The 12,440-nt window shown below is 43.9% G+C and overlaps 2 protein-coding genes across 6 annotated transcripts in view; one reads left to right on the top strand and one right to left on the bottom strand.

Moving 5' to 3' along the window:
- Positions 1–11,156, bottom strand: part of LOC124595647 (E3 ubiquitin-protein ligase Hakai) — a 69,761-nt gene extending 58,605 nt beyond the window's left edge. The window contains exon 1 of one of the 3 annotated variants that reach the window (XM_047134482.1): positions 10,945–11,156. The gene's annotated coding sequence lies outside the window, so the exon portion shown is untranslated. Of the gene's footprint in view, positions 1–10,658; positions 10,674–10,758; positions 10,889–10,944 lie in introns of those variants that run through there. The other 2 variants (XM_047134483.1, XM_047134484.1) reach the window with 2 other exon arrangements.
- A 60-nt stretch (positions 11,157–11,216) lies between these two features.
- The window catches only part of LOC124594894 (zinc finger protein ubi-d4), a 256,583-nt gene continuing 255,359 nt past the window's right edge, over positions 11,217–12,440 (top strand). For all 3 annotated transcript variants that reach the window (XM_047133370.1, XM_047133369.1, XM_047133367.1), the window contains exon 1: positions 11,217–11,395. In XM_047133370.1, coding sequence (XP_046989326.1) covers positions 11,322–11,395 — 74 coding nt within the window. In that variant the 5' untranslated portion in view covers positions 11,217–11,321. The remainder of the gene's footprint in view (positions 11,396–12,440) is intronic.

The following is a 12,440-nucleotide window of genomic DNA, read 5'->3' as shown; positions in this document are numbered from 1 at the left end:
CTTTCATAAGCAGCCCGGTTCTTAAAATAACCTCGATAGCCACGGAGGGCGGGGGTTCGCATTGCTGGAAACCAAGTTTCCTGGAGAGCAATGCAGAAGAAAGGGCGAAGGCTGATAAGTTGGCAGAGCTCAGCTAGATGGTGGGAAAAACCGCCGCAGTTCCACTGGAGGATGATATTGTCCATGGCTGAGAAAGGCGTGAAAGGACTGGGAAGGCAATTTACGCCGCTTGTTCACTCACTGCCACTGATTCAGTACCCGTACGAGAGGCATCCATGGCGTCTGAGGGACCAGCGAGATCAAGGTCCTCAGCGGACGCTAGAATCTCGACTTCATCCTCAGACGCAGAGCGCGAAAGGTGCGGTGGGGTTGGTGCCACCGCAAGTTCTTTGGCCTTAGAGGTCTTTTTCTTGGACTTCTCTCGCTGAACCTTGGGTTTCACCGGCTGGGAAGGCTTCACCGATTCAGTCTCCGGGACAGAGGAGGATCGTGAAGCCCTACGCCCGGCCGCTGGTGAGGACTTATGCCACTGGCGGCCGTCACCCTTCCCGCTGGTGGAACCCTGGGAAGGGAGGGTCCCAAGGGAACTCTTACGGGCGAGAGTAGCTGAAGAAGTCAGACGCTTCTCCGGATGAGAAGCGGGGACGGACGTCCCTGACGGGTGGGAGGAGGTTGCTCCTGAGGTAGGTGGTGCAGGAGCAACCGGTTGGGTAGAGCCCCCCACGGGCAAGGGGGCAGGAGGAGTCTTACTGCTTATCGAGCTGGCTGGAAGTCTCGAAACTGATGGGGCTAGCACAGGTGTTGTAGCAGCTGCATAAGAAGATGTCATTCTCACAGGATGGAGTCTGTCATATTTCCTTTTGGCCTCAGTATAGGTCAGCCGGTCCAGGGTCTTATATTCCATGATTTTGCGCTCTTTCTGAAAGACTTTGCAGTCAGGCGAGCAAGGTGAATGGTGCTCCCCGCAGTTGACGCAGATGGGAGGCGGGGCACGTGGAGTATCGGGATGAGATGGGCGTCCGCAATCTCGACATGTGAGGCTGGAAGTGCAGCGGGAAGACATATGGCCGAACTTCCAGCACTTGAAGCACCGCATCGGGGGAGGGATATAGGGTTTGACGTCACATCGGTAGACCATCACCTTCACCTTTTCCGGTAACGTATCACCCTCGAAGGCCAAGATGAAGGCACCGGTAGCAACCTGATTGTCCCTCGGACCCCGATGAACGCGCCGGATGAAATGAACACCTCTACGTTCTAAGTTGGCGCGCAGCTCGTCATCAGACTACAAAAGGAGGTCCCTATGGAAAATAACACCCTGGACCATATTTAAACTCTTATGAGGTGTAATAGTAACGTTAACATCCCCCAACTTGTCACAAGCAAGTAACCTGCGTGACTGGGCGGAGGATGCCGTTTGTATCCGTACTGACCCAGAGCGCATTTTAGACAAGCCCTCCACCTCCCCAAACTTGTTCTCTAAATGCTCGACGAAGAACTGAGGCTTTGTGGAGAGAAAAGACTCCCCATCAGCTCTCGTACAAACTAAGAATCGGGGCGAATAACTGTTACCTCCATCCTGAGACTTACGCTCTTCCCACAGCATGGCCAGGGAGGGGAACGTTTTCGGATCGTACTTCTGAGCATTAAATTGAGCCCGAGAACGCTTAGAGACTGCTGTCGGCTGGCCGCCAGCGTGAGATGATGTACCACGCTTCATTGCGGGTCATCCGCCCTGATGCCACCTACTCCGACCAAGGGCCCTCCCCACGGGCGCCACCCAGCCACAGCAAAGGCCACCTGGCAGGATGGCCGTTGCCGGGAGTCCCGATACCCCAGGAGGATAGGCATCTACTCCTTGGCATACATGGGGAGTTAACGGCGCAGGCATCAGTAGAGCGATCCCTGTGTTGTCAGGGGGCTACAACCAAGAGGGTACATGGTGGCCCCACCACAACGGACTGGCTACCGTGCTGGATCTTAGGTGCAAAAATGTCCAAGGTCGTCGTCGCAGTTAAAAGAAACACTGCAGAGGGCAGTGTGGTAATCGCACCCAGGGACGTATTCTCGCCCAAGAGATCGAAAACGAGCGGGACACCATTGCAACGACGAGCAATCCGGCTAAAGGTCTAATTGCACGACGGATACAGTGCACCATGTAAGGCGCCCTTCCCCAAGTGGCTTGCTCTTCGGATAAATTTAGAAAGATGGAGGTGAAACCCGAGAGGGGACCATCACATAAGGCCGAAACATGTGAGACTCCTTTTAGTCGCCTCTTACGACAGGCAGGAATACCGCGGGCCTATTCTTACCCCCGAACCCGCAGGGGGAGTCGCCTCTGATGACCGCAGGGGGTCTACACAATGCTGGTGACCACTTTGAAGGACAGCAACAGGTGCAAACATGTAACTCTTTTGTATCAGTTGTGAATAAATAGTTGCCAATACTTATGTTCCAACCCTTGTATAATTGTTACTATTCATCTTTTGTTGTGACTTGTTCTTCTTCTTTCAGGTTCCAAGGCCAGTGTCTTTCCTTACAAATGCCTTTTTACTTCCTAAAGTGCGGTGAGCACTATGTTGTGTTTCCTGACACTCTAGGTGTTCATTCCCCCCCCCCCCCCCCCCCCCCCAAGAGAGTTTAGCACTGAATTTTGTTTACTTTCCTCTATCTTTATGTATGTGTGTGTGTGTGTGTGTGTGTGTGTGTGTGTGTGTGTGTGTGTGAAATCATGGGTGTTGTTTGTTTTTCATATGGTGAGGTCCAGGAAATTTAGTGTGTTGTCTCTTTCTGTTTCTAATGTGAAGTGAATTTATGGGTGTAAGTTGTTTATTTCCTTGTGTGGCAGTTCTATATGTGTGTGTGTGGTTCATCAATCAGGAATATTATGTTATCGACATATCGGTACCAGTATACAACTTTGTATTTTTTTTGTTCTTATTATGTGTATGAAGATCCTGTTCTCTAGGTTGTTTATAAAGGCCATGGGTGATCCCATTGGCAGCCCTTCATGTTAGGAATAAAGTCTTTTTCTAACATAAAGTAATTTTGCTCTGGTATGGTCTTGAGTATGGTTTCTATTTTATTAATGTGGGAGATCTGTGTGTGTTTCCTTGTTGTTTTAGTCTTTGTATGGTGTGTGTCTATGTTCGTGAATCTCTCTACTAGCTGCATTGAGTTCTCTAGGTTTCTGTTGTTTTCAAAAGTGTATATGTTCTTTAGTAATGTGTGTGTATGTTGGGCTAGGTACTGTGACGGAGCATTTCTGAAGCTGATGACTAGTCTTAAAGGGATATGTTCTATGTGCACCTTTGATAGAGATTTTATGGTGTGTGTCTTTGGATTTTTTGTGTCATTCGTTTTATCTGGCCTTTTGAGAAGGTACTTTTGATGTTTTTTAGTGTTTGTTCCTCTGAAAGCTTGCTGTTGGGTCACTGGTCAGTTTGGTGACATTGTTGTCATTCAGAAACACTAATGTTTTAACTTGTATTCCTTTATCTGCCCTTGTTACTATGGAATTGTTTAGTTTTAATTTTTGTTTCAGCTTGTTGACTGTGGTTTTCTCACTAGAAATTATGGTGGATTTGTGTGTTTTGACTATCTGTGTTATTTCGGCAATAACTAATTCCCTGGTTAAGTTTGCATTAAAATTTGGTGCGCCCAGTCTTTCTTGCTCTTTTAGAACATGTTCAGATTCTGTTAAACAGATAGCAGAGGCAAATGGTTACAAGTCCCTCATGATAAGAAATTAAACCAACAAATTTGTAAACAGACAAGGAATGAAAGTACAAGACACACACAAAACCTTACACAACACAGATCAACACAATGTACAAACAATGACCACATGCAAGACACAACAGTAGTACAACAACACACATACAAAAAAAAAGGGGGCACATACTCACCAACAATAACAAAATTGTCCACAGAGTAGGCAATATATTGAAGAAACAGGGACTTCAAATAGGATACAGGATAGACACCATAACACACACAAAAAACAGAACACAGGAGACATCCACAGATAATTTTTTTTTTTTTTTTTTTGCGCAAAACATCTAAGGTCATAAGTGCAAAGTATAGAACCATAGAATGCCGGGACTGCAAGGGTAAAAATACTGTTTTGAGGTTCAATTTAAAAAAAAAAAAAAAAAAAAAAAAAAAAAAAAAAAAAAAAAAAAAAAAAAAAAAAAAAAAAATCTAAAATATCAAGACGTTACGGAAGAGTATCTAAAAGACGCTGACAAAACACCGGAGTCACCAGGTAGAAATCAAATCTCTTTTGTCATATTACTACTTTTTTAAAAACTTAAAACGCGAGCCACAGCTCGCACGTCATTCGCTAAAATGTCCGGGAAAGCGGGCGGCAACCCAACCCTGAGACGTAAGCAGCTAAAACAAGGGCAGACGATCAGGAAATGTCTGACTGTTAATGGCTGGCTACAGAAAGGACAGCTGGATGCAGGGTCACCACTCAACAAGTGGCGGTGATTAAAGCGGCAGTGCCCTATTCGCAACCGAGCTAACATTGCTTCCTCACGGCGAGATGGCCGGGAGGAAGTCGACCAGGCTGTTGCGAGAGGTTTGACTTCTCTGAGTTTGTTCCCATGAACAGAGCACCAATGGTCATGTAAAGTGATGTGATATGCCAATAGGGAAAATTACGAATATCTTGCGAGGGAACAGAGTAAGAGGCGGGTCGACCAAGATGGACTGCAGCCCTGGCTGCAGCATCAGCAGTATCATTCCCAGACACACCAACATGGCCAGGAAGCCACATGAACATCACTTGGGCTCCTCCATCCGGGAACAAAGGAGGCAGTCCTGGATATGTTGAACGATGGGGTGGACTTGATCTGGATCATCCAGACTCTGAAGGGTACTGAGGGAGTCAGAGCAGATCACACAGCGAGTGAGCTGATGCCTCCGGACGTAGTGAACAGCCTGAGAGAGGGCAAAAAGCTCTGCGGTAAAAATTGTGCACTAGTCAAGAAGCCAGTGTTGAAAGTTATCACCCCAGACGACAAAAGCACAGCCAACATCATGGGCAAACTTGGAAGCATCAGTGTACAAGAATATGCTATCGGCAAGTTGTGAGTGCAGTTTGAAAAATTTGTAGCGATAGATCAGCTCCGGAGTTCAATCTTTTGGGAACGAGCTGAGGTCAAAATAAACACAAACCTGCGCCTGAAGCCAAGGTGGTGAAGGGCTCTCACCCATTCGGAAAGTGGCAGGAAGTGTGAACTGCAGCTGCTGAAGCAGGTGATGAAAGTGGACGCTGGGAGGCTGCAGAGAAGAAGCGTACATCTCACATTGGGGGTAAAGAATGTCATAAAAAAAAAGGGTCAAATGATGTTGGGTGGTCTGACATGGAAGAAAGCCGACATGCGTACCTACTGAGTAGGATGTTGCACCAGTGTGACAGTGGTAGTTCACTGGCTTCTGCGTATAGGCTCTCACCTAGGCCAGTACGGAAGGCACCAGTGGCGAGACTGATCCCCAAATTGTGGATTGTATTTAGACGGCGATAAGATAGACAGCTGTACAGAGGAGTAGACAATGCATCCATAATCCAACTTGGAGTGGACAAGAAATCAATAGAGGTGGAGGAGGACATTCCGGTCAGCTCCCCAAGAGGTACCACTCAATACGCAAAGGACATTGAGGGACCGGGTATAGCACGCAGCAAGGTAGGACACATGGGGAGACCATCTGAGTCTCCTATCGAACATAAGCCCTAAGAACTTCGTTTCATCCACAAACGGGAGAGCATTTTGGCCCAGTCGTAAGGACGGTGGAAGAAACGGCTTGTACCGCCAGAAGTTGACGCATAACGCAAACTGATTTGGTAGCAGAAAAGCGGAAACCATTTGTGACACTCCACTAATAGAGATGTTCCAGACAATGTTGAAGACAGCGTTGCAGGAGACACGTCTGCTGGGAGCTGCAATAAACAGCAAAGTCGTCAATGAAAAGAGAGCTGGAAATGCCAGCTGGAAGGCAGTTCATAATTTGGTTGATGGCTATGGCGAACAGGATGACATTCAGTACGGAGTCCTGCGGCAACCCGTTCTCCTGTGAAAAGGTGTGGGATAAGAAGGAACCCACATGTACCAGGAAAACTCGGTCTGTTAAAAATTCCTGGATGACAGTGGGAAGCCGACCGCGAATGCCTCATGCGTGCATAGTGCGTAGAATGCCTGTCCACCTACAGGTATCATAGGCTTTCTCCAAATCAAAGAACACAGCCACTGTTTGATGCTTCTGCAGAAAATTATTCATGATGAACGTTGACGAGATGATCAATCGCTGAGCAGCGCTTTCGGAACCCACACTGAGCATTAGTGAGAAGACGGTATGACTTCAGCCACCACACTAATCAACCATTGATCATGCGTTCCATCACCTTACAAACGCTGCTGGTGAGGGAAATTAGGCAATAACTGGAAGGAAGAGATTTATCTTTACCACACTTAGGTAGGGGAACAATTGTAGCTTCACGCCAAAGCATGGGAAATACACCGTCAGTCCAAATACGGTTGTAGGTATCGAGGAGGAAGCATTTTTCCGCAGGAGGAAGATCCTGCAGCGTAAGGACATGAACTGTATTGGGCCCAGGAGCAGAAGACCTGGATGAGGAGAGATCGTGCTCGAGCTCCCTAATATTAAAGGAGTATTGTAGCATTCTCGATTCAAAGAGAGAAAAGAGACTGCACAAGCCTCCTCCACCTGTTTCCGAGGAAGGAAGGCAGGATGCTAGTGGGTGGAGCTTGAAACCTCCTCAAAGTACTTGTCCAAAGCGTTGAAAACACCTACAGAGTCGACTATGACATTTCTCGCCACAGTTAGACCAGGGATCGGGCGTTAGTCCCAGAAAGCCGGTGCAGGCCACCCTAAATGAGGGAAGACAGAGCAAAACTGTTGGATGAGCTAGTGAAGTAAACCCAGCATGTTTTCTTGCTTTCCTTGATAGTACGACGGCAATGCGCACATAGTTGCTTGTAGCCGATGCGGTTCGTTAACTTAGGATGATGGTGAAAGATACGAAGCGCATGTCTTTGGGCACGAATTGCATTGCCACACTCCACAGTCCACCAAGGGACCGGGACCCAACAAGGAGAAGTGGTAGTACGAGGGATAGAGGATTCAGCAACTGAGAGAATAACTTCCATGAGGTGCTCGATCTGATCATCACAGCTGGGAAACGGTTGTTCATTAAAGACTGCCAAGGAGGAATAGAGCCTCCAGTCAGCAAGAGAGAATTTCCAATGAGCGAGCTGCTGTGGTGGGGTATGACTGTTCAGGCAAGTCACAAAAGAGCAGTGGTCACTCGAGTAAGTATAGGAAAGAGCACACTACTCGAGACGGCGAGAGAGTGGGCAGAGCAGATCGAGATGTCTATGTGAGAATAAGTGTGGGTGGAATCAGAGAGAAATGTGGCTTTGCTGATGTTAAGGCACAAGATTAAGATGATTAAGAAGATCCGCCAAAAGAAAACCTCTTGGGCAGGCAACAGGTGAGCCCCAAAGAGGATGATGGGCATTGGTGTCACTGAGGGGCAGAAAGGGTGGAGGAAGCTGAGCAACAAACAGCATCAGGTCTCCCTTAGTGACAGTAGAAGACGAAGGGATATAAATGGTGCAGAGGGAAAAGGTAAATTCGGGATGGAAAACACGGGCAGCAACTGCTTGCAGGTGGGTGTGCAAGGCGATAGAACGATAACAAACATCATCTCGTAGAAGCACCATGACCCCACCATGAGCAGGAAGCCCTGTCGTAAGGGGAAGGTCATCCATAGCGAAGTAAAATGGGAAAGAGCAAAATGGTCTTGACGATGTAGCATGGTTTCTTGGAGACAGGCTACTAGTGGACATTGTGATTGCAGGAGCAGCTGGAGGTCCGCCCTGTTAGACTGAAGGTCACAGATTCCATTGTAAAAGGGCCATAAAATTTAGGAACACTGGAGAATGAATAAGAAACACTAACCTCGACGGCCACTTAGGGCGAGCCGTCCAGGGAGGATGGCCACTGGAATCCACAGGTGTAGGATCATTGTCCATCAACTCAGCGGTAACACACGATCAACATCTTCACTGTGCAATAGTAATGTTACTGATGACAGAGCTGCTACAGTGGGGTAACAAATATGGTTTTTCGAAATTCCTTCACCAGAGAAGAAGCAGTAAACATTCCAGTATGAGCATCATCAATGGAGACATTACTGGTCTGATGACGGTCTATGTACAACAAACTGTTTGCCATACCACACCATACCATACCATACCATAAAAATAAAAACTATTTCCAATTTGGAATGTTTGTTTTTCTTATATTACAATACAAGATCACTGATGTTCCAATTATGAGTTCAAAATTTATGAAATAATCTGAAGACGACGATCTGTTAACACACAGCAAAAATTCAGAAAATAGTTTTCTTGTGAAAAATAAGGAGGCCTTTATTCACATGAAGTAATGAGTGCCATTGAAAGAAAATCTCAAGTGGATTCAGATAAAGAGGAATTATCAATAGGTCCTATAAGACAACGGCTTTGACCTGCGACGTGAGAAACATGCGACAAATGCCATAAACAAGACGACTACAATGTGGTATCAGTAGCGGTTTTTTTTTGTTTTTTTCAAATGGGGTAAGCTAGCCATTAGTCTGTCACCACAACCAGGCTCTTTTTAGTTTCCCATTTAGTGTCTTGACCAACTCAAAACCAAAGTTTTACCATCTAATCCAGACCTCAGGCACAGCTACAATCAATCTGTCACCACAACTAGGTTCTTTTTTCACATTTGTTGGCTTCACCAACTAATAACGAAACTGTGAATACTCCTATCAAAATATGACATCATAGCAATATCCAAGGAACTGTTATAGGCCTTCCACTATTTCTAATCTATATAACAGACTGGGAGACAATGTGAAGAGCCTTCTTACTCTGTTTGCAGATGATGCTGATAATTTACTGTCAAATAAAGTCACCAGAAGATAATACAAACTACAAAATGATTTAGACAAGATATTAGTTTGGTGTGAAAAGTGACAACTGACACTGAACAATAAAATGTTTAGGTCCTACATGTGAGTACTAAAAAGAATCTGTTAAATTTCAGTTACACAATAAAAAAATACAAATCTAAAGATTGTTGATTCAACCAATTACCTAGGGACGACAATTATGAACAGCTTAAACTATAACTATTACAGAGAAAATGTTATGGGGGAAGGTAAGCCAAATGCTGTGTTTTAGGGGCAGAATACTTAGAAGACGCATCATATCTATTTAAGAGACTGCCCACAGTACACTTGTCAGTCTTCTACTACAGTACTGCTGCGCAGTATGGGATCATTAACGAAAAAGATTGACCGATGACACTGAAGAAGTTCAAAGAAGGCAGCTAATTTAGTATTATTGTGAAACAGAGGAGAATGTTATGGATACAATATGTGAGCTGGGTGCCAATCATTAAAACAAAGGAGTTTTACGTTGTAGTGTGACCATTACACAAAATTTAAATCACTAACCTTCTCCCCTGAACGTGAAAATATTTTTTTGACGCTCACCTAAATAGGGAGAAACCACAATAATAGCAAATAAAGAGAAATAAGAGCTTGCATGGAAAAATTTAGATGTACATGCTACCTGACAGTGGAATGGTCGACAACTAGTCAAAGTGCTGCTGGGAACCTTCTGCCAATCATTAATCGTGACCTGGAGAGTACTGATGATTTAAATGTACGTGAATCACATTCCATTGGCAACAAAATATACGTTGGACAATAGAAAATATGTGACGATTGTAATAGGAGTGTTTGGAAAACCGGACCCTGATTACGAACATCCTGCGAACAAAGCATATGTGCAAATCGCAACATCTGGAAGATGAATGGAACTGTTCTTGCCAGGATGTCAAAACCGACACAATCATCAAAGCAGTTGCAGCAGAAAATGTGGTGAAAGTAAAAGGGCACGTGACCTGAAGCATTCAAGAAACTTTTGTGTTGTATAAGAAAGAACTATCAACATGTGAATGCTGTTCTCAAACACAGGATCAGTTGGCTGACATTCATAAGCACCTGGAAATCACCCTGACTACCGTAAACGACTGACAGCTGCTGCGAATCGGTGTGTTGGAAGAACTCCTGAGAGTCGTGTACCTGTGATAACTGTACCAAAGGTACCTCAAGTACTATCCTCTCCTGCATACAAAGAGCTTTGCTGCTTCTTCTCATTCTCAATGTACACACTATAGACACACAATAGTGACTCCACATTCAAGAACGTGACAAAAATGCCTATACCTATTCACTAAAAAATTGATTGCTTGGAGAAAAATGGCCTAGTAGGCTAACATGAACCATTATTAACACACATTTGTATAAATCTGGTTCAATAAATTAAAAGGAAGATAGGAAACATGTTTATCCATTTTACATTACAGAAAATATCAGACTCTGGACACGAAAACGTCTACAAGCTAACTTACTTTTGCAATTTTCATTCGCTAATGTATTATGGTATCATGTCTTGGGGCATCGTAACTCCACTAAGGAAAAAAAAAGGGGGTTTGTTGCATACCCGCTCAAGCTTTGGTACGCAAGCATAAAAAAGAAATCATCATATATAATAATTCATTAATTATACCAAATTCCACAGCGGATCGCACAATAATAACTGCTGACTTTTCTGCACGCTTTCATCATAAATAATTATGACTGAGATATCACTGTTTCATAGCACCTACTGTATTGTTTGGACACGATAAGAAAACAACTCTTCTTGTAAAATGATAAAAATAGTATCATGCACGAGTTAATTCATTCGTTCACAATCGTGGGCCATATATCACGTCGGGAAGAAGATCCTTGATGGCACATGACGAGTCAAATGTTTCCTGTCAATATACAAAACCTATGAAGGAAATACGTACACATTTTTACGTTTGTTTGCGGCGAGTGGTGAGATGCAAAACTGAGTTTTTCCAGGTGCTCAGACCGAATAATTCAAGTTTGATATGAATTAAAATGAAAACTCAAATGAATGTATCAGGGCAGGAACACTATTATTCAAATAATTAACCTCAATGTTTTCAGTTTTCACAAACAGCCTACGAATTCACACTTCACACAAACCAGAGATAACATGAAAAGATTCGTACATGTTGCCTCGTATAATATCCTTGGAACCGGGAGGCAGTTTGAGAATAGGTTGTTATTGATTTTTGTTGTTGTGAGGGGTGGTTGTGAGTGAGCTCGAAACATTAGTGGTTTAGTGTGAGTTTGTGTGGTTAGTACTAGGCTAATCGTTATGGCTGTGAACGAGGGAATGGAGAAATGTGAAATTGAAGTTGTTAATCCATCCATTTTAAGTAAAATTGAAAGGTAAGACGCCATTTCGTTTGATTAGAGTTACGAGAAGTTACACGAACACTTTCAAACCCATTACCTCCACAATAAAGAGAATCCACAATATTAAAAGTTGCTAGCAAAATTACTTCGGGAATCATTTTTGCTCCATGTTCGCGGATCTCATTTCACAGTTTTTGTTCTGTTTGAAACGTGTAGTAAATTACAAGTAGGAAAAAAACAGTTAAATAAATAATTAATGCTATGCACAGAATTACATTACTGGATAAATGATTCTGTTACACTTTTTGCCGTTGCTATTATCTTTCTTCATTCTTGCAAGTCTACATATTCCAGAAATCGAGGACTTATTGATCTTAACATTTGGTAAGTGGATTTTATTGTGTCGTTGAACTTACCAATAGCAAATGTCTTCTTCGTTCTGTAAGGTAATGATGATAAGATGTATGACTTTTTTTGGATCCCTTAGGAAATTTTAGTAACTTTAATGATCCAGCCCGTAATTTGGCAGCTACAGGACCAGACTCTTGTCAGTTTCATTGGAAAGAACGTTTCAGAATTGGCAAAGAAAACAGAACAGAGAATATATTGTTGGTATTTTGTTACGGCAGTACTTTTTCATTTATATATGCACAGTTTTGCACACAGAGATTTCGCTTGTTGGCAAGATGCACTTTCCAGTCTTTCACTGCCATAGTGAGGATGAAGGTATTGTGGTTAGATGTCCCCGTATCTGTAGGCTTCTAAGTACGTGTATGTCTGATGTTTCCATATGTGGAAAAAAAATGGGAAATACGGAAGCGCCCGATTCCAACCGTCTGCTTTAATCCATGACGTCACAAATATGGCGGAAACGACCATACACTACGACTCCAATATGGCGCCCATGACGTCTTAACGTAAACATGACAACAAGCGCGAAAATACATTGAAAATCCAACACATACACGTTCCACATAAAACCTAATGAAACCAACGGGACAAGCGTGGGAAATTGGGATTTTTGGTTGGGGACAAAGTAAATATAAACAAATTTAGATACACACCACCATACCAAACC

The sequence above is a fragment of the Schistocerca americana genome, chromosome 2, assembly GCF_021461395.2.
Source record: "Schistocerca americana isolate TAMUIC-IGC-003095 chromosome 2, iqSchAmer2.1, whole genome shotgun sequence".
Lineage (NCBI taxonomy): Eukaryota > Metazoa > Arthropoda > Insecta > Orthoptera > Acrididae > Schistocerca > Schistocerca americana.
The sequence above is the reverse complement of the archived record's forward strand: the minus strand, read 5'-3'. Positions and strand labels throughout refer to the sequence as shown.